Source organism: Heliangelus exortis, chromosome W (genome assembly GCF_036169615.1).
Source record: "Heliangelus exortis chromosome W, bHelExo1.hap1, whole genome shotgun sequence".
Lineage (NCBI taxonomy): Eukaryota > Metazoa > Chordata > Aves > Apodiformes > Trochilidae > Heliangelus > Heliangelus exortis.
This window is the reverse complement of record NC_092453.1, coordinates 4,684,041-4,708,894: the sequence shown is the minus strand read 5'-3', so window position 1 is coordinate 4,708,894 and position 24,854 is coordinate 4,684,041. Positions and strand designations below refer to the sequence as shown.

Below are 24,854 nucleotides of genomic sequence, written 5' to 3'. Positions count from 1 at the left end.
CATTTTCATTTGTTACACTTATTCACACCAGCAATCTGAGTGAAATAGAAAGTCGACTTCCAAAAGGAAAACTGATTACTCTGTGCAAAAATGAGTCTATTCTGAAATGGATGGGTAATTGTGACCATGTGATGTACCAGGCTTTGGTGGAGATTCTCATTCCTGATGTCCTTAGACCTATTCCTAGTAAGTTAAACACAGATAACATCTTATAAGACTGTGTTTTGTTGTGTTTTGGTTAGTTTTGTTTTATGTGGTGGGTTTTTTTGTGCCTCGTGAAACTTCTGGGAATTATTTGGAACAATGTAAACCTAGTGTGTGTCATCTTAGTTGAGTAGGAAGGTGGACTGGAATTGATGTAAGGATTGTATTTAAAGAAAAGGAAAATGGATGTTTCACTGCATTTAGGAAACTCTCTAGAAGTTTTAAGAATATATTTCCCTATGGCATATGCTTTTGCCACTGCAAATTCAAAGCTTTTATTAATTAATGATACAAGCGGGTTCCTTTACGTACTGGCTGTAATCTACCTGAAAGCTGACAGCTGTGAATGCACTATGGCCATGAGCCTGAGTCCATTAATATCAGACAGTCTTTCCACTGACTTCAGTAGGCTTCAGTTTATGTTTTATATGTAAAAGTTCTATTGGTTAAAAACCAATATGTATATGTTTGTCATATCATTTTTTTAAAAATAAATGTTTATGTATTATCAGTGGCTACTAAAAACCTCATCCATTTTGCTACCAATTAAACCAACAAAACATTACCAAACATTTTAAGTCTTGATTATTATTCCAGTATACTATCTGTTCTATTTCCATTAAGAAGAATTCATCAGTCGATTCTAGAATTATGGCCAACTGACGATTATCAGGAATAGGGCTTTCTTTTAAAGGATGACTTTATAGTATCCATTAAAAATGTTAAACTGGTTTCAAGGAAGGTTAAATTCCTTCTTAAAACATTCATTGCATGATTTGTATGTTGTTTTAAATAGTAAAAAGAAATAAGATTCACATATATATATAAATATATAATATTAAAAACTTATAAAAGAACTATTAGGAACCAAAAGGGACACACCTGTAAAATGCTTCAAAAGAATTAGGCTGTGTTTCTATCATCTATTAGCAGTCCTGGCAAACAAGGGAGCTCCCAGTTCACTGGAGCTCAGCAAATGTGATGCCCATCTACAAGAAGGGCTGGAAGGAGGATCCAGGGAATTACAGGCCTGTCAGTCTGACCTCAGTGCCGGGAAAGGTTATGGAATAGAATATCATGAGTACCATCAAGCAACACAGTATCAATACAGGCTGAGGGCTGAAGGGATTGAGAGCAGCCCTGAAGAGAAGGGTTTGGGATACTGATGGACGAGAAGCTGGACATGAGCTGGCGATGTGTGCTTGCAGTTCAGAAAGACAACCATATCCTGGGCTGCATCAAAAATGTGACCAATAGGTTGAGGGACGTGATTCTCTTTGCTCTCATGGGACCCTACCTGGAGTACTGCATCCAGTTCTGGAGTCCTCAGCACAAGACAGACATGTCCAAAAATGATCAAAGGGTTGGAACACCTCTCCTATGAAGAAAGTCAGAGAGAGTTGGGGTTGTTCATCCTGGAGAAGAGAAAGTTTTGATGAGACCTTATTGCAGCCTTTCAGTTCTTAAAGGGGGCTTATAAGAAAGATGGGGACAGACTTTTTATCAAGGCCTGTAGTGATAGGGCAAGGGATAATGGTTTTAAGTTGAAAGAGAGTAGATTGAGACTAGATATTAGGAAGGAAGCTCTTTACAATGAGGGTGGTGAAACACTGGAACACATTGCCCAGAGAGATGATAGATGCCCTTTCTGGAAACATTGAAGGTCAGGTTGGATGGGGCTCTAAGCAATCTGGTCTAGTTGAGGATGTCCCTGCTCACTGCAGGGGGCTTGGAGTAGATAACCTTTAAAGGTTCCTTCCAACCCAAATCATTCTATGTTTCTATGATTCTATGATGCAGTTCTTTCTGGCCCACTCTTCCAGCCTGGTCTTTCTGTAAGATGACTCTCCTTTCTGGAGTTTACACCTCACCACCCAGTTTGAGGTAGTCGGCAAACTTGGTGAAGGTGCTTTCAGTCACATTGTCCAGATAATTTATGAAAATTTTGAAGTGTGTGGCCCAGTATTAATCCCTGGGGGACCCCACATATAATAGGCTGTCAGTCTGAGTAAAAAACATTGATCACCACCCTCTGAGTGTGACCTGTTAGCCAATTTCCTATCCATCTCGCAGACCACCCATCAAAACTTTATCTTGCCAGTTTGTCTAGGAGAAGGCTGTGGAAACAGTGTTGAATGCTTTGCTGAGGTCCAGATAAACAACATCCACTGCTCTCCGCACTTCAACAGAAAGTGTTAATTTGTTGTAAAAGGTGATCAGGTTAGTCTGGCAAGATTTGCCTTTGATAAATCTGTGCTGGCTTTTCCCAATTACCAAACATTTGGTTTATGATAGTTTCTAGAAAAACTTGTTCCATTACTTTCCCAGTAACTGAAGTAAAACAAATAGACCTGTAGTTTCCTGGGTTCTCTTTTGGTCCCTTCTTATAGATGGATGTGATATTTTCCCTCTTACAGTCATCAGGGATATCCCCTGATCTCCATTACTTTTCAAAATGGCCTTGGAACAATGTCAGCCTCTTCTCTTTAACACCCTGGGGTGGATTCCAGTCGGGCCCATAGATTTATGTGTGTTGAGCTCTTACAGAAGACTGCAGACCAGCACTTCCTCTACTACCAGAGGAATGTTGTCATGTGTTGTCATAGCTACTTGATTCTGTGATCTGGGGTCCAGCTGCACTAGTAAAGACAGAGGCAAAAGAAGCTATTGAGAACCTCTGTCTTGTCAGCATTATTAATGTCTAGTTTCCCTGCCTTGTTTAGCAATGGACCTCGGTCTTTCCTGTGCTTCTGCTTACTGCTCACATACCTGAGGAACCATTTCTTGTTGTTCCCTAATTTCCATTCTAGCTGACCTTTAGCCCACTTGAATGCATATCTGTATACCCTATCAAGGTTCTTGTAGTCCTCAATGTCTGTTTGGCTGCCTTTCCATAGCCGTTATGCTTCTTACTTGCTTTTAAGAACACCCAAAAGCTCTTTGTTATGCCAGGGTGGTCTCTTGTTCTGCCTTCTTTCTTTGCCTTTGTAGGGTTCTTGTGCTTCCAGAAGGCTATTATTGAATAACTCCTAGCTCCTTTGCCCTCCATGGATGCTTTCCATGGAATCCCTCATAGCTGGGTTCTGAGCATCCTACCTGTCTTTCTGAAAGGATTTGTACCCATCCACTGTGGTCTTCTGGTTGTGTGAGGTTTTCCACCAATGACATCATAACTCTCATATTGGGCATGAAGCTCTACTTCCTCCTGCTTGTTGCCCAGATTATGAGTGTTTATGTTATGCACTTGAGATGGCTGGACTTGGGGTTCTTGCCTTTGGAAAGGGTTGGGAAACATTCCTCACTACTCCAGTAGGTGTGCTCATCTACCCTGTTGCTTATGGATATACAGTTGTGACAGCTGTGGACTCCACCCTTTAAGTTTGTTAGTTTAAAGCACAATTCACTAAGTCACCCAATCTGCCAGTGAAGATGCTCCTGTCTCTTCTAGATTGGTGGATCTCATCTCTCCCCAATAGGCTGTATTCATTGAAGAGTGTCTCGTGACCATAGAAACCAAAGCCCTGGTGATGACACCAGCCATGAAGCCAAGTGTTGATCTTCATGATGTGTCAACTTCTGCCCACACCTCTATCCCTGACTCACAAGACAGAGAAGATCACTTGGGCACTTGTACCTTTCTCTTGGGAGCCCAGGGCTCTCAAGTCCTGCTTGATCTTGCCCAGGTTATGCTTTATCATGTCATTGGTGCCCACATGGAAAAGTAGAGATAGTAGTCTGTACTTGTTACCAGTTATGAAAGTCTCTCTGTGACATCACGGATCTTGGCTCCCCTTGACTGTATATCAGGTCAGAAGATGGGTGCCTTGGTGCCTCTCACCCACTGCTAGCACTCACTGCTTACTTTTGCAGCTTTTAGTATGTGCTGCTGGTGTGTTTTCTCCCTGTGAATCTTGCTGTCACGGTTTAACACTGGCCCGGCAATTAAACCGAGTAACAGACTCTCTCTATTAATCTCTCTCTCCTCCCTGATAAGAAAGGAGAGAGAATAAGGGAGAGAGACTTATGGGTTGGAAACTAAACTACACAACTTTAATGAAACAGTAATGATAAATAGGAAAAATTAATAAATATATACAAATATACAAGAAAATGGATACCACATTCCTCCCCCCTTCCCCCCAATAGCTCTCACGTCACCACCGAGGCTGCAGGGCAGCCCTGGGAAAGTCCAGGCTGGACTCCTGGAGTCGGCAGCAGTTGGGAACTGGAGGCAGGAACACACAGATAAGGGCTGGCACGGATCAGGACCACAGGCAGGCAAACGGACGGGATCCTTCCAGGATGCCGGGGTGAAGGAAAGGGAAGCAGGAAAGGAAGGAAGGGCAGGCAGCCGGAAGCTGGAAGCAGGAAATCTGGCTTGGCCCTCATGATCCCTCAAATTTATACTGAGGATGACGTATATGGGATGGAATACTCTGTTTGGTCAATTCTGGCATCTGTCTTGTCCGTTCCTCCCCAAAGGAGGGATGCAGGTGGGACCTCTTTATGTTTTCCTCAGAGCTGAGCAGTGTCCTTGGTTCTGCATACCAGTCTCTAGCAGTAACTATAAACATCAAGTGTTATCAGTCCTAGAAACACACACTGTCTGAGAAACTTGCTGTTAATTTCAGCAAGTGCAACTACTTACAAGAGACTTAGCTAAAAGCAAAAGTACAAGACAGAAAATCACCTTTATCCTGGCCCAAACCAGGACACTTGCTCATTGGTTTTGTCTGCTGCCAAGACTTCATATCTGTTGCTGGTTGGTACATACAAGAAAGGGAAATGAAGCAATATCCTATTCCCATGAGTCACCAGAGACCATGGTGCTTGATGCTCTTTGTTTGGTCATCCTTAGAGGTCAGTTCCATGAAGCCCTAGTATTTCTTCTTACAAATACTTTATTTCTTGTTCCCTCTCCATAACACAGGGTAACTTGCTGACTTCCTCCTGCAGCTCCTCCACTCACTGCCTGAAGTGACTGCACCAGAGCATATTTTGAACAGGTGGAGCTTGCACCCTCTTTCATCCAGGAGTGTGGGATACAGACTTCACATCCCTAACTTGGACAACAGCTTCCCTGAAGCTCTGTCTAGGTGGCCGCCTCCACTTTTCCCAGGCTAGTTTGTATAAATAGACGATTCCTGTCTGCTGTAGAGTGCAGCCCTCACCTGGTGTCTACCACCATGCTTCCGACAAACCCAAAGAACTGCATAATAAGCCCTTCTAACTTCCTGGAGACCTCAAGCTGCTGGGTAGGCTTGCACAGCCAAAAGCTAGCTGGGGTGACCATCAAGGCTGCAGCATAAGACTGTGGGTGAGCAGAGCTTGCAGCAGCCTGACAACAGGTAGGATGCACGACCATTCTTGTGCACCCTTCTGCTCAAACTGCTGCACCATTCCTCTCGGGCACTGCTCCCTACAGCAATAATCCCTGGTCAATGGCACTCCCTAGGGGCCGGTCATATGCAGCATCCTGTGATTTGAACTGTCAGCAGCAATAGCTGGTACCACCCAACTCTCACCCATCCCTCTTGTAAGACCTGTCGCTTGCTGGCCAGTCTCTCCACATACCCAGCCCAAGGGTGTTAGGGGCCCATAAACACCCTCCAGGACCTCACAAGCCTTGGACTCTTCTCAGCATACACCAAATATTGCTGCGGACACTACTGCCACTACTTCTGTAGGCTTCCCATGATTTGAATTGGCTGGGGAACAGCCAACACCACAAAAACAAATGGAGATCCTGACTGAAATCAAACACACATAGGAAGCACACAGAAGGTGGAAGCAAGGACAGACTACCTGGAAAAACACGAAGATATTGTATATACATATAGGCGATTTCTATTCCACGCACCCCCCTCTCCAATGCCCCCTGGCTCAAAGTGAGTGGAAGAATATCTGTGTGGGTATTATACTTTTTTATGGAACAGAGGATATTCTTGTGAATCTTCAAGTTTCCTTACTGGGAGGCACTGAAGCATCCATTTGACATAGAGATAAATGAGTCAGGAGCTGATGATATGCTGAGTATCTGGGTAAATAGCTCCTGAGCTGAAAGACAGAGATGGAGAGCAGAATGCAGTCCCTACAATGGCTTGCAACCTGCTACACAACTTAGACACACACAAGTCTATGGAGCAAGATGGAATCCACCAAAGGGTAGTGAGGGATCTAGTGGAAAGGATAAACAAGACACTTTCCATCATCTGTTAGCAGCTCTGGCAAACAAGGGAGGTCCCAGTTGACTGGAGCTCAGCAACTGTGATGCCCATCTACAAGAAGGGCTGGAAGGAGGATCCAGGGAATTACAGGCCTGTCAGTCTGACCTCAGTGCCGGGAAAGGTTATGGAATAGAATATCATGAGTACCATCAAGCAACACAGGAAAACAAAGCAATCGGGCCCAGTCAGCACGAGTTTATAAAAGGCAGGTCCTGCTTGATGAACCTGATCCCCTTCTAGGACAAGGTGACACGCATATTGGATGAGGGAAAGGCTGTGGATACTGTCTACCTAGACTTTAGTAAAGCCTTTGAAATGGTTTCCTACAGTATCCTCCTGGAGAAACTGACTGCTCATGGCTTGGACAATTGTATGCTTTGTTGGGAATAAAACTCTGGCTGGATGGCTGTGCTCAAAGAGTTGTGGTGAATGCATTTCAATCCAGTTGGTGGACAGTGAAAAGTGGTGTTCTCCAGGGCTCAGTATTGGGGCCAGTTCTCTTTAATATCTTTATCAATGGGGGGATCCAAGTGGACCCTCAGAAAATGTGCAGATAACACCAAGTTGGGTGGGAGTGTTGATCTGCTTGACGGTCGGAATGCTCTACAGAGGGACCTGGACAAACCAGGTCAACGGGGCAAGGCCCGTTGTATGAGATTCAACAAGGCCAAGTGTTGGGTCCTGCACTTGGGTCACAACAACCCCATGCTTTGCTACAGGCTTGGAGAAGAGTGGCTGGAAAGCTGCCCAGAGGAAAAGGACCTGGAGGTATTGGTCGATAGCCGGCTCAATATGAGCCAGCAGTGTGCCCAGGTGGCCAAGAAGGCCAACAGCATCCTGGCTTCTGTGAGGAACAGCGTGGCCAGCAGGAGAAGGGAAGTGATCATCCCTTTGTACTCGGCACTGGTGAGGCCGCACCTCAAGTACTGTGTTCAGTTTTGGGCCCCTCACTACAAGAAGGACATTGAGGTGCTGGAGTGAGTCCAAAGTAGGGCAACACAGCTGGTGAAGTGTCAGAAGAACATGTCTTATGAGGAAGGACTGAGGGACCTTGGGTTGTTTAGCCTGGAGAAAAGGAGGCAGAGGGGAGACCTTATTGCGCTCTACAACTGCCCAAAAGGTCTCTATTCCCAAGTTACAAGTGACAGAACAAGAGGAAATGGACTTAAGTTTTGCCAGGGAAGATTTAGATTAGATATTAAGAAAAATTCTTCACTAAGAGGGTTGTCAGGCACTGGAACAAGCTGCACAGACAAGTGGTGGAATATTTAAAAGATAAAAAACCAAATCCCTAAATCCCTGGAGGTATTTAAAAGACGTGTAGATGTGGTGCTTAGGGACATGGTTTATTGGTGGACTTGGCAGTGTGCTGGGTTAACAGTTGTACTTCATGATCTTAAAAGTCTTTTCCAACCAAAACCATTCTACGATTCTATGTATTAGGAAGCACCACAAAAACACCTAAAGGAATTAGGGTGTGTTCCTCTAAAACAGTGACAAGGTTGATAGGCCCACTGAAGTGCCTCTGCAGCAAATCACACAGCATGGGTAACAAACAGGAAAAGATGGAATCCACTGTGTAGCTTGAAAGCTATGATCTAAACACCATCACTGAAATGCAGTGGGGCAAACTGCACGACTAGAGTGCTGCAATCGATGGCTATAAACTGTTCAGAAAACACAGGCAAGGGGGTTGCCCTCTGTGTAAAAAAATTACATATTACATATATATTACATAATTGAGTGCACAGAGCTGTTTCTGAAAAACAGCAATGAACAGGCTGAGAGCTTATGTGTTGAAAATAAGGGAAAAGCCAGCAAAGGAAACCTTATGGCTGGTATTTACTACAGGCAACCTGATCAAGGGCAGCATGTCGATGAAACATTCTTGTTCCAACAACAGGAAGCATCACGCTTGCAAGCTCCAATCTTCCTGAGGGACTTCAGTCACCCTGACACTGTCAATCTCAATCTCTCTTCCCACATCTCTTGAGTGGATGGACCTCAAGGCAGGGAAAGGGACTGGGGGAAAGAAGTTCCCGTCATCGTAGGAGAGGATCAGCTCAGAAACCATCTGAGGAACCTGAGCATACACAAATCCATGGGACCCGACAAAATGCATGCCACGATCCTGAGGGAATTGTAGGTCCAGAGGGCTGATGTAGTTGCTAAGCCATTCTCCGTCATATTTGAGAAGTCATGGCAATCAGACTACGTCCCCGGTGACTGGAAAAAGGGTAACAAGGAGGACCCTGAAAATTACAGACCAGTCAGCATCAATTCCATGCCTTATAAGATCACGGAGCAGATCCTCCTGGAAGACATGCCAAAACACATAGAAGAGAGGAAGGTGATTAGAGACAGCCAGCATGACTTCATCAAGGACAGATCATGCCTGACTAATCTAGTGGCCTTCTATGATGGAGCAATTGCATTAGTAGACAAGGGAAGACATACAGATGTCATCTACTTGGACTTCTGTAAGACCTTTGGTACAGCCCCCCACAACATTCTGGCTGCTAAATTGGAGAGAGATGGGTTTGATGGATGGACTGCTAGATGGATAAGAAACTGGCTGGTTGGCCACATCCAAAGAGTTACAGTCAATGACTCAGTGTCCAAGTAGAAACCAGTGATGAGTGGTGTCCCTCAGGGGTCCATACTAGGACCCATACCGTTTAATATCTTCATCAACGACACAGAGAGTGGGATGGAGTGCACCCTCATCAAGTTTGCAGATGATGCCAAGCTGAGTGATGCAATTGAAAAAAAAGGAAAAGATTGGACTGATACTTGTTGAAGATGGTCACCTGACCAATAGAGATGAAGACAAAGCAGAGGCATCCAATGTTTTGGATTTTTTTTTTTTTTTCCCTCATTCTTTAATAATACAGATAGACCTTGGGCTGCCTATTGCCCTGAGTCAGAGGAGCACATGTGTGGGAACAGTATCGTTCCATTTGTGGACACTGAAATTGTAAGGGATCAGCTGTATCAGCTGAATGTTCACAAGTCCATGGGGCCTGATGGGATTCATCCCAGAGTACTAAAGGAGCCTCAACTATCCTTGTATCTAGCAAAGCTCTTCTTGATACTGTAAATGGCACCTTCTGCCATGGTGACTTCAAGTGAATCACAGAACCATAGAATAGTTGAGTAGTTGAGGTTAGGAGGGATCTCTGGAGATTGTCTAGTCCAAACCCCCTCCTATTCCATGCTCAAAGCAGGATCAAACAGAGCAAGTTGCTCAGGACATTGCCCGGACAGGTTTTGAATATGTCCAGGGATGGAGACTCCACAATGACCCTGGGCAATCTGGTCTAGTGTTTGACCACCCTTAGAGTAAAAAAAAAAAAAAACAACAATTTTCTTAAGTCTGTTTTCTATGTTTCAGTTTGTGCCCATTCCCTCTTGTCCTGTTGCTGGGCACCACTGAGAAGAGTTTGGTTCAAATACACCCACAAAAATACACACTTTCAATACACCCTCCCTCTACTGGATATTTATATACATTGATAAGATTCCCCCCTGAGCCTTCTGTTCTCCAGGCTAAACAATCCCAACTCTCTCAGCATCTTCTCCTATGGGAGATGCTTCAATCTCTTCATCACTACAGTGGCTCTTTGCTGAACTTGCTAAAGTACGTCCACACCTTTTCTTGTACTGGGGAGCATATTCTTGTACTGAACATATTACTCCAGGTGTGGCCTCACCAGTGCTGAGTAGAGAGAAAGGATCACCTCCCTCAGCCTCCTGTTAACACTATTCCTAATGCAGCCCAGGATACCATTGGCCTCCCTTGCTGCAAGGGCACATTACTGGCTCACATTCAGCTCGTTGTCCACCAGGACCTCCACGTCCTTTTCTGCAAAGCTGCTTTCCCACTAGTCAGTCCCTAGCCCATACTGGTGCATTGTGTTATTCCCCCTTCAGCCTGTTTTCAGTCCACCTCACTGTCTGCTTATCTAACCTGCACTTTGTCAGCTTGTCTATTGAGGACGTTATGGGAGACAGTGTTGAAAGCCTTGCTAAAGTCCAGGTAAACAGCATCTGCTGCTCTCCCCTCCTCCACCAAGCTAGCTGACTCATTGTAGAAGGCTTATCAGGCATGATTTCCCATTCTTAAGTACATGCTGATTCCTACCAAGCACCTTCTTTGGAAATGGCTTCCAGGATGATTTTCTCCATCACCTTCTAAGGAAGAGAAGTGAGGCTGACGAGCCTGTAGTTCCCCAGATCCACCTTCTTTTCCTCCTTGAAGACTGCAGTGTCATTTGCTTTCTTCCACTCCTCAGGAACCTCCTCTGATCACCATGAACATTCAAAGATAATTGAGAGTAGCCTCACAATGACACCAGCCAGCTCCCTCAGTACTCATGGGTGCATCTCATCAGGTTCTATGGACTTGGGCATCTTCAATTTATTTAAATATTTCCCTAACTGGGTCCTCCTCTATTGAGGAGAATTCTTCCTTGCTGCAGACTTCCCCTCTAGTCTCAGAGACCTGGGATTCCTGAAGGCAATCCTTACCAGTAAAGACTCAGGTGTAGAAGGCATTCAGTACCTAGGCTTTTCCCATGCTCTTTGTCATCAGGTTCTCTGTCCCATTCATCAGCAGGCCTACATTTCCCCTAGTCTTCATTTTGCTGCTGATGGACCTGTAGAAACCCTTAATGTTGCCCTTCACATCCCTCACCAGTTTCAACTTTGGTAACCCCATCTCTGCACACCTGGGCAGTGTCTTTGCATTCCTCCTGGGTCATTTGCCCCTTTTTTCAGCTCCTTTATGCTTCCTTTTCACGTTTGAGTTTAGTCGGGAGTTCCTTGTTTGTCTGCGCAGACCTGTCACCTTTGCTTGATTTCCTGCTCATTGCAATGGACCGTTCTTGAGCTTGGAGGAGGTGATCCTGAAATATCAAACAGGTCTCCTAGAGCCCCTCTACTCTCTAGGACCGTCTTCCGTGGGATTCTTTCAAGCAGGTCCCTGCACAGTCCAAAGTCTGCGTTCCCAAAATTTGGAGTTATGATCCTTCCATTTGCCTTGTTCCCTCCTCTCAGGATTCACAACTCCACCATCTCAACCAGTTTGTAAGAACTCTAAGAAAAGCTTCCTTGTTTGTAAGAACTGCACTATCTTCCCCAAGATGATTCTGTTTTGCCTGTGACGGTGCTTGCTGAATGATGTCCCTGTCCTTATCTTGACCCATGAGCTTTTCAGTGCATGTTTCTCCCCTGTTCCATTGAGAAGGGGGAATGATAAGAGCAGCTGGGTGGGCACCTGTTGGCCAGCCAAGGTCAACCCACCACAAGACTTCATCTACTTCTTCCTGATCAGGCAGTCTCTATCAGATACCCACAACATCACCCACATTGGTATGCCATCTAACCCGGACCCTTGAGTTCTTAACTGGCTTATTATCCATCTCTAGGCAAAAGTCTATGCACTCCGGCTTCCCTTTCATACAGCACCTTCTTGGCTTGTTTTCCCTAAAGATTCTGTATCGATCCATTGCAGCACTCCAGTTGTGTGAACCATCCCACAATATCTCTGTGATCCCTGAAATCATAGCCCTGCAGTTGCTCACAGACATCTAATTCCTCCTATTTTCCCCCATGTTGCGTGCATAAGCGCGCAGGCACTTCAGAGAGGCACCCAGTCATACCGATTTCCCCAAAAGGTCATGAAAGCTTTCTCATAATTCTGATCTCCTGACACTTTCTTAGTTACGTGCGTATGCTTGAAGTGGTCCGCTTTCAACCTGGTTTTGATGATTGTGAGGTCCCTCCTGTTTGCCCCACATCCTTTGCTTTCCCATCTACTCCATGACTTCCTCGCTTGACTGTTGGTCACTCCTTCCCCATCATTCCTAGTGTAAAGTTCTTCTTACCAGATTGGCCAGCCTGTTGGTAAAGTTGTTTGTGCCCCACTTGGTCATGTGGATCCTGTTTCTTCCTAGCAGTCCTTCGTCCTCAAAGAGGATCCCATGGTCCTAGTGGCACAAAGTCTATTTGGAAGCCAGTAAATAGTGGTGTACCCCAGGGGTCAATACTGGGTCCAATACTGTTCGAAGTCTTCATTAGTGATCTGGATGATGGAACATGGCGCACCCTCAGCACGTGGGCAGATGAGACAAAACTGGGAAGAGTAGCTGATACATCAAAGGGTTGTGCTGTCATCCAGAGTAATTTTGACAAGATGGAGAAATGGGCTGACAGGAATCTCATGCGGTTCAACAAGGGGAAGTGCAATGTCCTGCCCCTGGGGAGGAACAACCCCATGCACCAGTACATGCCAGGGGAGACGGCCAGCTGGAAAGCAACTTTACAGAAACGGACCTGTGGGCACTGGTGGATACCAAGTTGAAGATGAGCCAGCAGTGTGCCCCTGCTGCAAAGAGGGCTAATGGTATCCTGGGCTGCATTAGGCAAACTATTGCCAGTAGGTCCAGGTAGGTGATCTTTCCCCTTTATTCAGTTGAGTACTGTGTCCAGTTCTGGGCTCCCCAGTACAAGAGAGACTGGAGAGAGTCCAATGAAGGGCCATGAATTGGCACTGCTTAACTGTCCTCAAGGTGAAAAGAAAATTCTCATATCAAGTCAGGACCTCTTCTTTTTTTCAGTTTATGCCCAGTGCCTATCACTCTTCTGCAATGCCTCACTGTGAAGGGTCTGACTCCTTCTTCTTGATACCTTCTTGAAAGGCTGCTATTTGGTCCCCTCTAAACTTTCTCTTTTTCAGGCTGATCAAATCTAGTTCCCTCAGCCTCTCCTCATAGGGTATGTGCTCTAGCCCCCTGACCATGACAGTGGCCCTCTACTGAACTTGCTCCGGTTTATCAACATCCTTCTTGTATTGGCAGGGATCCAAACCTAGACTGGATAAGTCTCTGAGCCAATAAATGCATTAGATCTCAACGTGGAATGTTTAAATACTGAGGATGCAAAAGGTTTCAAGAGAGACACCTTGCCATCTTTTTCATTTTATTTTTATTCTTTAACGTTTAGGTGCCTTGACCCAAGCCATTCGCAATTTTGCAAAAAGCCTTGAAGGTTGGCTTTCCAGTGCCATGAACAATATTCCACAGAGAATGATACAAACCAAGGTACACAAATTTTACTGCAGTTTTCTTCACTTCATGCAACTGTATGATAGATGTCATTTAAGATATAAAAGTAGCAGTGTTTTAAGTTTTTATGCTAAATGTCATATTTTGGTTGAACTTCAAACATAAAGCATGGGATTGGAAATAACTTTGTTTTGCAAAAAAAAATTAATTGGAAAAGCCATATTTGTTCCATTATATGTGAACTGCAATATCTGAGGGATCATAAATTAATACAGCAATTTTAAAATTAAAATAGGCAAAACAGCAGACCCATTCATAAGTACAATGTGTTAAGATAAATTAATTTCTTCATAGATTGCCGCTGTAAGTGCCTTTGCCCAGACTTTGAGAAGATACACATCTCTTAATCATCTGGCTCAGGCAGCTCGGGCTGTGCTTCAGAACACTTCTCAGATCAACCAGATGCTCAGTGATCTCAACCGTGTTGATTTTGGCAATGTACAGGTAAACTGTGGCTTGTTATTTCCCCCCCAATTTTTAACTTTTATTGTTAGTTCTTATTATTCGATTAAGAAAGAAAAGTGGGAACATTTTGCTGATTTTTATACATGCAGTGATTCAGTTGAAACTTTCCAGCTTACACTTTGGCCCTAAGGAGAATAAGACCTCAGAATCACTGTCTATTTCCATTTTCTCTGAAGGCTTCTTATCTTTCAGACCACGCGTTCTGCCAATTTTTATTTAACGCAGATGAAAGTGTAGAGCATGTGTGTTTGTATGATGAACAGCGTGAACTAGCACTATTTCTAGTACAGATTTTTTCATTACATTCATTTTTATTTCAAAGACAATATCACCAGTATACTTTCTTTATTTGTTTGCATTTACATTTCCAACCTTTCCAAAGCAACTGGTTAGAACTAGTTTCCAGTTATCCGTAAAACAGCAATTTATTATTTTCCATTTGGTTTAGAAAAAGCTTTCCCTTTTACCTCTTTCTTCTCCTTAGAAGAAATGACTTTTTTTTTTCTCCTGTTGCTCAACTAACTGACGTGGCCCAGACAAACATTTTAACATGTTTTATCTTACCAGAAGTTCAGCAGTTCACTAGTGACAGGTAAATTCTTTTTGCTTGTTGCAAAGACCTTTGAATAAATAAAATTTGACACAGATATAGTTATATTGCATAATGGTGAGTAAACTTCCTAAGATTTATTATGTGACCGAATATATGATATATTAAGTATTGTTCTGTGGCAAGATATAGGGTCTACGAACCTTGACATGTTAACTTGGCATGTGATAGCTAGAGTTTAAGCATATGGCCTACATTAAACCGATATTAGAGATTAGTTTCATTTAACAGAAGTGTCTTATGGGTCTTATTGAAACTTTAAAATGTAATATAATCACATTCCATGATAATACTGTGAATTGCTCGTGATCATACATGGACTTGTTGGTCCAATTGTGTGCTGCTTACATTACTCACTAAGCAATATGCAACATATTGCAGACTATGGATAAACACAACAACCCTTATTGTCTATAAAACAAACTGTTGTTTGTGTGTTTTTTGGTTTGGTTTGGTTTTTTTAAGTAAGATGATTAAAAATGTAACAGAAATTATCTTGTCTTAACTCATTTAAAGAAATAGGAACCATGGTACCTTGGCTTCTTGATTCCTCTTTATTTCTTACTCTCTGAACTTCCATTTGACTGCCCTTTCCACTCCTTGTTCCTGTACCCCAAGCCTGAAAATTCCTGAAATTTCTACGAGAAAAATTATGAATGAGAGAAGTTTAAAATTCGTTTATGAAAATTAATATGGAGCAATGCAATGTATTTGTGGGTTTTTTCCATTGTATTTGTGTGTGTGCTTTATTTGATGCCTATTCTAATACTTTGGGTTCCTTACTCTCATTTTCTTCCAACAAAATTGAAGAAGACATGGAAATAAAAATACTCATTAGATTGCCTAATGAGTGTATTTCATCTTTTTCATTTAAAAATAATTCTTTAAGAATAATTTACATTTTGTGTTTTGCTTTCATATTTGCTATGTGTTATAACAGGAACAGGCTTCCTGGGTATGTCAGTGTGATGACAGTATGGTTCAAAGACTAGAAACAGATTTCAAGATGACTCTTCAGCAGCAAAGCACTCTGGAGCAATGGGCTGCCTGGCTTGATAATGTAATGATGCAAGCACTGAAACCATATGAAGGAAGACCCAGTTTTCCTAAAGCAGCACGGCAATTTCTTTTAAAATGGTCTTTCTACAGGTAGTTTTTAATAGTCTTCTAAATTATTTTAGCTGTGTTATTATTTGCTGAACTGTATGCTGTAATAATTAATAACAGAATATTTCCCAAAAAATTAAGAGACACCTCTCAAAAAAAAAAAATTGTGTTAACATTAAACACAGGGCTATGTACAACTCGGCAGTGGATAAAATGATCTTTGTATATTATTTTAAAGGCCTTGTGCAAGTGTAATGAGGTTAGAATTTTATTCTGATTTGGAAACATTTGGAATTGATTAGCTATACAATTTTAAAACCGATCTTAATACTATTAAAGTACCGTGTCTTCTATTTTTATCGTGTCGGGAAAACAAAATATATTAAATGAGTAAAAGGAGCATCAAGACAAATATTCCATGACATCTGCTGCTGTATCAATTGTCATACTAAAGCTAGGGTTTTTTTCATTATGGTACATTGAAGCATCTGTTTCCTGAGGGTATCATATGAATGTTTTCATCCACAAACTGCCTTTTAGGTTATAACGTATACACAAACTTATTTAAATTTTACAAGTGTAAAAATCATATCAATTAAAATCTTTGAACTAGGAATGTGAGCACAAGAGACACAATATTTTAGTTTACTTTGTTTAAAAATAAATAAATATAATACAATTTTAGTATTTATATTTTTACTTAAGAACTTCCTTCCACTAAGGTCAGTATTTATATATGCCCACATATTGGCAATTTTGCATATACCAAACCAAAAACCTTCCTGTCTTTTTGAAAATTTAGCTTCTATTTGTATAATGTTATCTCCAATCTTGCTTTCAGAAAAAGGTAAGAGATAAATAATTGTCTTTCCCAGACATTTCTTTCTGAAGACACTATAAATCAGCTGTTTGTGGATAGTATTAGGTTTAAAAATATTAATCTTGAAGTGCATGTTCCATATGAATAAATTATTAAAGTATTGTGATTTTTCCCCCCCCCCCAATGTTTTAATAGCTCAATGGTGATTCGAGATTTAACCTTACGCAGTGCTGCTAGCTTTGGTTCTTTTCATCTGATCCGCTTGCTTTATGATGAGTACATGTTTTACTTAGTAGAACATCGTGTTGCTCAGGCAACAGGAGAGACACCTATCGCAGTTATGGGAGAGGTAAGTTAATATGCAAGACAGTGGATTGGTGAATTTAGTGATAATTTTTATATGCATCTATGATTTTTATTAAACTTTACATGGAGCTGTTGAATATTTTGTAATATAACTACTGCAGATTGAGTTGCAAATACATTGGCATCTTCAAATTTGGTTTATATACCTTAATCCATGTTTCCTTGCCCAATTGTTTTTCAGAGTTCTAAAAACCAATGACTTGTAGCACTGATTCTCTGCAAATGAGTTTGCTCAAAAAAAAAAAAGCAGATCAACCTACTAGGTAGAAACCTACTTTTTTGAGTTCTGGACAGCTAAATAATTTATATGAAAATAATAAAGGAACAGAATAATCTAATATTGTTTTCAGGGATCCATTTACACATAGAATCATAGAATCATAGAATCCTAGAGGTTGGAAGGGACCTCGAAAGATCATCTAGTCCAACCCCCCCTGCCAGAGCAGGGCCACCTAGAGTACATCGCATAGGAACGTGTCCAGGCGGGTTTTGAATGTCTCCAGTGAAGGAGACTCCACAACCCCCCTGGGCAGCCTGTTCCAGGGCTCTGTCACCCTTACAGTAAAAAAATTTTTTCGGATATTCAACTTGAACCTCCTATGCTCCAATTTACACCCATTACCCCTTGTCCTATCACTGGTCACCACTGAGAAAAGCCTAACTCCATCTCCCTGACACTCACCCCTTACATATTTGAAAACATTGATGAGGTCACCCCTCAGTCTCCTTTTCTCCAAACTAAAGAGACCCAGCTCCCTCAACCTTTCCTCATAAGGTAGATGTTCCACTCCCTTAATCATCTTAGTAGCTCTGCGCTGGACTCTTTCAAGCACTTCCCTGTCCTTCTTGAACTGAGGGGCCCAGAACTGGACACAATACTCCAGGTGCGGCCTCACCAATGCAGAATAGAGGGGGAGGAGAACCTCTCTTGACCTACTAACCACACCCTTTCTAATGCACCCCAGGACGCCATTGGCCTTCTTGGCCACAAGGGCACATTGCTGGCTCGTGGTCATCTTCTTGTCTACCAGGACCCCCAGGTCTCTTTCACCTACACTGCTCTCCAGCAGGTCAGCCCCCAACCTATACTGGGACATCGTGTTGTTCTTCCCCAAATGCAAAACTCTACACTTCCCCTTGTTGAATTTCATCATGTTTCTCCCTGCCCAACTCTCCAGCCTGTCTAAGTCTCTCTGAATGGCAGCACAGCCTTCTGGTGTGTCAGCCACTCCTCCCAGCTTAGTGTCATCAGCAAACTTGCTGAGGGTACATTCCATACCCTCATCCAAGTCGTTGATGAAGATATTGAACAACAGCAGTCCCAGTACCGACCCCTGAGGGACTCCACTAGTCACACACCTCCAACCAGATTCTGCCCCATTGACTACAACTCTCTGACTCCTTCCTTTCAACCAGTTCCTGATCCACCTCACTACCTGATCACCAAACCCATACTTGATCAACTTATCTACAAGGATGCTGTGAGAGACGGTGTCAAATGCTTTACTGAAATCAAGATAAACCACATCTACCGCTCTTCCATCATCTATCCACCTAGTAATTTCCTCATAGAAGGCTATGAGGTTAGTCAAACATGATTTACCCTTGATGAAACCATGCTGACTGCTCTTGATGACCCCCATGTCCTTGATATGCCTGGAGATAGTGACAAGAACAAGTTGTTCCATCACCTTTCCAGGGATGGAGGTGAGGCTGACCGGTCTATAGTTACCCGGGTCCTCCTTCTTGCCCTTCTTGTAGACTGGAGTGACATTTGCTATCCTCCAGTCCTCAGGCACCTCTCCTGTTACCCATGACTTACTGAAGATAATGGAGAGTGGCCTAGCAATGACCTCCGCCAGCTCCCTCAGCACCCTTGGATGCGTTCCATCTGGACCCATCGACTTATGGATGTCCAGATTACTCAGCTGATCCCTAACCCAATCCTCATCTACTATGTCAAACTCCTCATCTATCTTGACTACTTCTGGGGCTAAATGAATCTGGGGCTCATGCGGAAACCCTGCAGGAGTAAAGACAGAGGCAAAGAAGGCGTTCAGCTCCTCTGCCTTCTTTATATCCTCTGTCACCAGGGCTCCCAGCTCGTTCCTTAGTGGGCCAATATTGCCTCTAGTGTTAGTTTTGCTAGCTATGTATTTGAAAAAGCCCTTTCTATTATCCTTAACCTGACTTGCAAGGTTAAGTTCCAAGGAGGCCTTAGCTTTCCTAATTGCCTCCCTACATCCTCTGACAACGGTCCTATATTCCTCCCAAGTGACCAGCCCCCCCTTCCATGATCTGTAGATTTTCCTTTTCCACTTAAGTTTTCCCAGCAGTTCCTTTTTTAACCATGCTGGTCTCCTAGCTCCCTTACTAGATTTCCTAACCATAGGGACGCTCTGATCCTGTGCTTGCAAATAGTGGTCCTTGAATATTGACCAGCTATCTTGAGCCCCTTTATCTTCTAACACCCTGTCCCATGGGATTTCTCTTAACAGTTGATTGAGGAGGCCAAAGTTTGCCCTGTGGAAGTCCAGGGTTCTGGTCCTACTGGGTATTCTGTTCCTTCCACACAGGATCCTGAACTCTACCATCTCATGATCACTGCAGCCAAGGCTGCCATTGACCACCACTGCTTCAACAAGGCCCTCCTTGTTGGTTAGTACAAGATCCAGCAGCGCTCCTCTTCTAGTCGGCTTGTCCACCATTTGCATTAAGAAGTTATCATCAATGCACTGGAGGAACCTCCTAGACTGTGAAAGGCTGGCTGTGTGAGTCAACCAGCAGATATCAGGGTAGTTAAAATCTCCCATGAGGACTAGGGACTGAAGTTGTGAGGCTGCTTTCAGCTGCCTATAGAAGGCCTCATCAACCTCCTCGCCTTGATCAGGAGGTCTGTAGTAGACCCCCACAACTGTATCACCCACACCAGCCTGCCCCTTAATTCTTACCCACAAACTTTCAACTTGCCCCTCATCAGCCCCTGCACAAAACTCAACACATTCTAGTTGCTCTCTCACATAAAGAGCAACTCCACCACCTCGCTTCCCCGCCCTATCTTTCCAAAAAAGCACATAACCATCCATGGCCACATTCCAGTCATGTGACCTATCCCACCATGTCTCTGTTATCGCTACCAGATCATAATCCTTAGCCCGTACACTGACCTCTAACTCTTCTTGCTTATTCCCCATGCTGTGTGCATTAGCATACAGACATTTCAGGAAACAAACAGAGCACACTGGTGGGACTAAATCCTCCCTAGACCACCTGCCTTCGGGCCCCGGTTTGTTCTTCTTGTGTTTGTCCCTAACAGACCCAGTTTTCTCCCCTTCCCCCTTCACATCTAGTTTAAAGCTCTCTCAATGAGCCCTGCTAAGTCCTGCCCCAAAAGCCTCTTCCCCCTCTGGGACAGGTGCATCCCACCTGCCACCACCAGGCCAGGTGTCTCATATAGCATCCCATGATCAAAAAAACCAAAACCCTGTCTTTGGCACCAGTCTCTTAGCCACTCGTTGACCTGTAAACTCTTCCTATATACCTCCCCACCCATTCTTACAGGAGGGATGGAGGCAAACACTACTTGCGCTCCAGACCCCCTAACTAGCCGTCCCAGGGCCCTGAAGTCACTCTTCATTGCCCTTACATTTCTTGTGATAATTTCATCACTGCCAACCTGAAAAATCAGCAGTGGATAGTAATTAGAGGAACCCACAAGATTAGGGAGTTTCCTTTTAACATCTCTAATCCGAGCCCCAGGGAGGCAACAGACCTCCCTGTGGGATGGGTCCGGTCGACAGATGGGCCCTTCTGTCCCCCTCAGAAGGGAGTCACCCACCACAACTACTCTCCTTTCCTTCTTGATTGAAGAAGTCCTAAGGACACGGGGTGACTGACGAGTCCTAGGTGGTTCACTAGGTAAGTCTACCTCTGTAACTACATTTTCCTGTCCCTGAATTTCCAAGGCCTCATACCTATTCTTCAAGGGCAATTGGGAGGGTGGAGGGGGTTGGGAGGATTTTTTCGTGCCCTTCCGAGGCCGGACCTCCTTCCATTCATTCATATCTCTTAAGTCCTCTCCTTCTGTCTGGTGACAGGAGGGGGGGGGATCCATCACTTCCTCAACCTCTCCCATCTGCCCCTGCCTCAGGGTGTGATTCCACCAGTCTATTTCCCTCTCACATTCTCTAATGGTTCTCAGTCTCTCCACCTCCTCTGTCAGTTTAACCACCTGCCTGAGGAGATCATTTACTTGCTCACACCGCACACATGCGGTGTCACTGGTTCCCTTTGATACCAGTGCCAGGCACAGGCATTCACTGCAGCCAGAGACCTGCACTGCTGCATGCCTGCTTGGGAGCTCCGTCTGAGTCCCCACATTCTTTTTCACTATGGTTTTTGGCCGCGTTGTGACCATGATGTATCTAGCTACTAGTTGCTCCCTGCCTGCCCTCGCGCCTGCCCTCTGGAAGCTAGCTGCCGCTCTCTGCTCTGCGCTGCCAAATGGCCGCTTTTTAAACCTTGCCGCCCTTCACAGCCCCGCCTCCTGCCACGTCAGCCTTCCTTATCCTCACAGGATTCCCGCTCAGACTCAGGTCTTCTCGCTCTGCCCTGGCTTCACCGTCTCTGGGAAGCCCAACTCCTTCTCAAATCCTCTGCAATTTAAAGGCACAGCTCACACCGGTACTGGTACCGGTGCCGCTGCTGCTCTCTGCGCTGCGCTGCCGCGTGCTTGTGCTTACTCCTGCTTACTTTGCCTGCTTGCTCTGCCTGCACGAACTGCCTCGCTAACTGCCGCTTCAATTTACACATACTTAAAATTCCATTACAAATATTTGCATAAATGAGTAGTCCCATTAACTTTAGAAGAGTGGCTCATGTGAAGCAAAACTAACCTCTGCACATGAGCCACTCTTCTTCAGGCAAGCTTTATGGGGGGAAAGGAAGGGCTGCAGGGGTGGCCCCTGTGGGACAAGGCAAAGGACTGCCCTGTGCCAGACACAGCCAGTTATAACTGAAGCCCAAAAAGGCCTAATAAAACTGTTTAGAGACAGAGTTTTAAGCCTTTAAACAGCAAAGGTATTTATTTGCGGATCTGGGGAACTCCCAGCTCTCGCTGGATAAAGAGTTCCGAGGGTTAACGGAAAGGGTTAGGGTATTTATAGAGTAAAAGGGGAGGTTACAACATCATTACATTCTCAATTCTTGCTGACTTCATTATATTGTTACAAGGCGATATCAGACCCTATCCATAACTTTCTTCCTATCTGTTGGTGGTGACATCTTTTATGTCCTTCTTGTGCAGATGTTCACATTCTTTGGTGCCCAGCTGGCGCCTAAATGGCCTTGGCAGTGTCTTGTTTTAAGAACAAGACCTACACTTTTAATTATCTTCGAGACAGAAGTTAATCCTGTTCTGGCCTTGTGTTTGGTTACATTGTTCTAGTGGAAAATGACACGTCTCAGCTGCTTTGTTCACTTCTTTCTCAATTTAACCCTGAATTTTACTGGTTATGAATGCAAATCATTAACATATTACAAGTTTTAATTCTACATAAAGTAAATTCACACAAACAGCTTGGCCTGCTCTCCTCTCCTTACAGGAGTTAATCCTGTCAGGATCTTTCTCTTTTTCATTCCTTCCTTTCCTTAGAATTTACGAATTCTTTCGTCAAGTTCCAAGGGAAAGTTCTGATGCCTTTGAATCATTACCCACGTGTTACTTGCCAAAGCATGTGTTGTGTAGTTCTTTTAACTTCACGAACTAATTGTTCTATATCAGGGTATATAAGCATTGCCTTAAAGAGATTAATAGTCATGGCTCAATCAATTGCATAGTGGTTATAGGAACGGAATAATCAAAATCACAGCCTACGATTCTAGAAAAATTACACACACATAAATTTTTACCATTTGCTATCTCAGGACAATAATCAATAAAAATATTAAGGCATAATGTTCTAATATATGCACAGCCATTTCCTACATAATAAACCTGTGATCGGTTGTCATTATGGGGAATTGTTCACCTTCCTGTCTTTTCACATTAGTACTCTTACACCCTATCTGGATTTCATCCCCTTCTTCTCCTGTTAAGGAGTCTAATTGGCCTTTGTTTTGACTCCAGTCTTTTTGCTTGTATGCCTGGTTGTTACGTAGCACCTGAATGTTTAAGCCAGACTCGGGGTGTAATACCATGTGTGGTGTGCCAACCCATGGTATTGCCTTAACTATCCGTGTACCCGACCATGGCCATCCCTGGGCAATGTTTTGTGATAAGGTCATACTTATCCAGAGTCCAAGCATCAACACTAAAGGTCGCCAGTTCATAATGTCGAGCTCCTTCAGGAACGTTCTTGGCAATGTTCAGGGGCCCTCTTGACTCGGGAGTAGTGGATCCAGGTGGGTCGCTCCTTAATTCGAACTGCAGTGAAGGTGGTGAGCAACACTTGAAAGGGTCCTTCCCATTTCTCTTGCAGAGGTTTCCCTAAAAGATTCTGAACATATATCCAATCACCAGGATTAAAAGGATGCAATTTACAATCAGGTTGCTTAGGTTGGTGGTCCACGACCACCGTGGCATTTTTATCAAAGTGCTTCCCCACAGCTATAACATAATCATACACATATTGATTACCTATTTGATCTACAGCCTCACTATTTACAGTCTGCATTGCATAAGGTCTCCCATATAAAATTTCAAACGGGCTCAGTTTTTCTTTTGAGCGGGGTTTCACCCTTAGTCTGATTAGAGCAATAGGTAAGGCTTGGTGCCACTGCAAGTTAGTTTCCTGGCATATTTTTGCAATTTGTTGTTTAATAAGATGATTCATCTTTTCTACTTGCCCACTAGCTTGAGGTCTATAAGGCGTGTGCAATTGCCATTTGATTTGCAGTGCCTTACTTATTGCTCGTACAATTTTAGCACAAAAGTGCGAGCCTCTGTCTGCAGAGATGCTCCTAGGCACCCCGAACCTTGGTATGATTTCATTAAACAAGACTTTAGTTACTTCTCTTTCTTTGTTTGTTCTGCATGGGAACGCTTCAGGCCACCCAGAAAATGTATCAGTCAAAACCAAGAGGTATTTATACCCCCTTTCCTTGGGAGTTCAGAGAAATCAATCTGCCACACTTCCCCTGGGAATTTTCCTCTATCAATTACTCCCTGGTGTACCTTTGTTCCCGTGTTTGGATTATTTTTCAAACAGCGTTCACATTGGGATGTGACCTGTTTCACTGCTGTGAATAGCTTTGGCCCTGATATTCTAACTTTTAAATGCTGATAAAGAGGATCTACTCCCCAGTGGGCCTTGTCATGTTCTGTTTTTACAAATTGCCATACTAATTTCTCTGGCAGCACTAGTTGTCCTGTTTCTAGCTGACCCCATCCACTATCTAACATTTTACCTTTGTTTCTTTGTATCCACTTATGGTCTGATTCCTGGTACTCTGGTTGAAAATTAGTATCTAGTTCTTCTGGTACCAGGGCCAATACTAAATCCTTGGCTCTTGCAGCAGCTAATTTAGCTTCCGCATCTGCTGCTCTATTACCTATTTCTGGAACGGTGTTACCTTTCAGGTGCCCCTTACAATGCATTATGGCCACTTGGGTTGGGAGCTGAACAGCCTCCAGCAACTGTAGGATTTCTTCCGCATATTTTATGGGTCTTCCCTGGGAAGTCAGCAGTCCTCGCTCCTTCCAGATTGCCCCATGGGCATGCACGATGGAGAAAGCATACTTAGAATCCGTCCATATATTAATTCTTTTCCCTTTTGCCAGCTCGAGGGCTCGGGTAAGAGCTATTAGTTTGGCCTTCTGTGCTGAAGTTCCCACAGGCAAGGGATTTGATTCAATTACCTGCTCTGTTGTAGTTACTGCCTAGCCAGCCTTCCTTACCCCCTGCTTTACAAAGCTACTGCCATCCAAG

At 43.8% G+C, this 24,854-nt stretch overlaps 1 protein-coding gene across 1 annotated transcript in view; it reads left to right on the top strand.

Moving 5' to 3' along the window:
* The window catches only part of LOC139789193 (transcription factor RFX3-like), a 135,357-nt gene that overhangs the window by 96,739 nt on the left and 13,764 nt on the right, over positions 1 to 24,854 (top strand). The window contains exons 10-14 of the mRNA XM_071729712.1: positions 32 to 186; positions 13,437 to 13,534; positions 13,853 to 14,002; positions 15,574 to 15,782; positions 16,756 to 16,909. Of these exons, the coding sequence (XP_071585813.1) occupies positions 32 to 186; positions 13,437 to 13,534; positions 13,853 to 14,002; positions 15,574 to 15,782; positions 16,756 to 16,909 (766 nt within the window). The remainder of the gene's footprint in view (positions 1 to 31; positions 187 to 13,436; positions 13,535 to 13,852; positions 14,003 to 15,573; positions 15,783 to 16,755; positions 16,910 to 24,854) is intronic.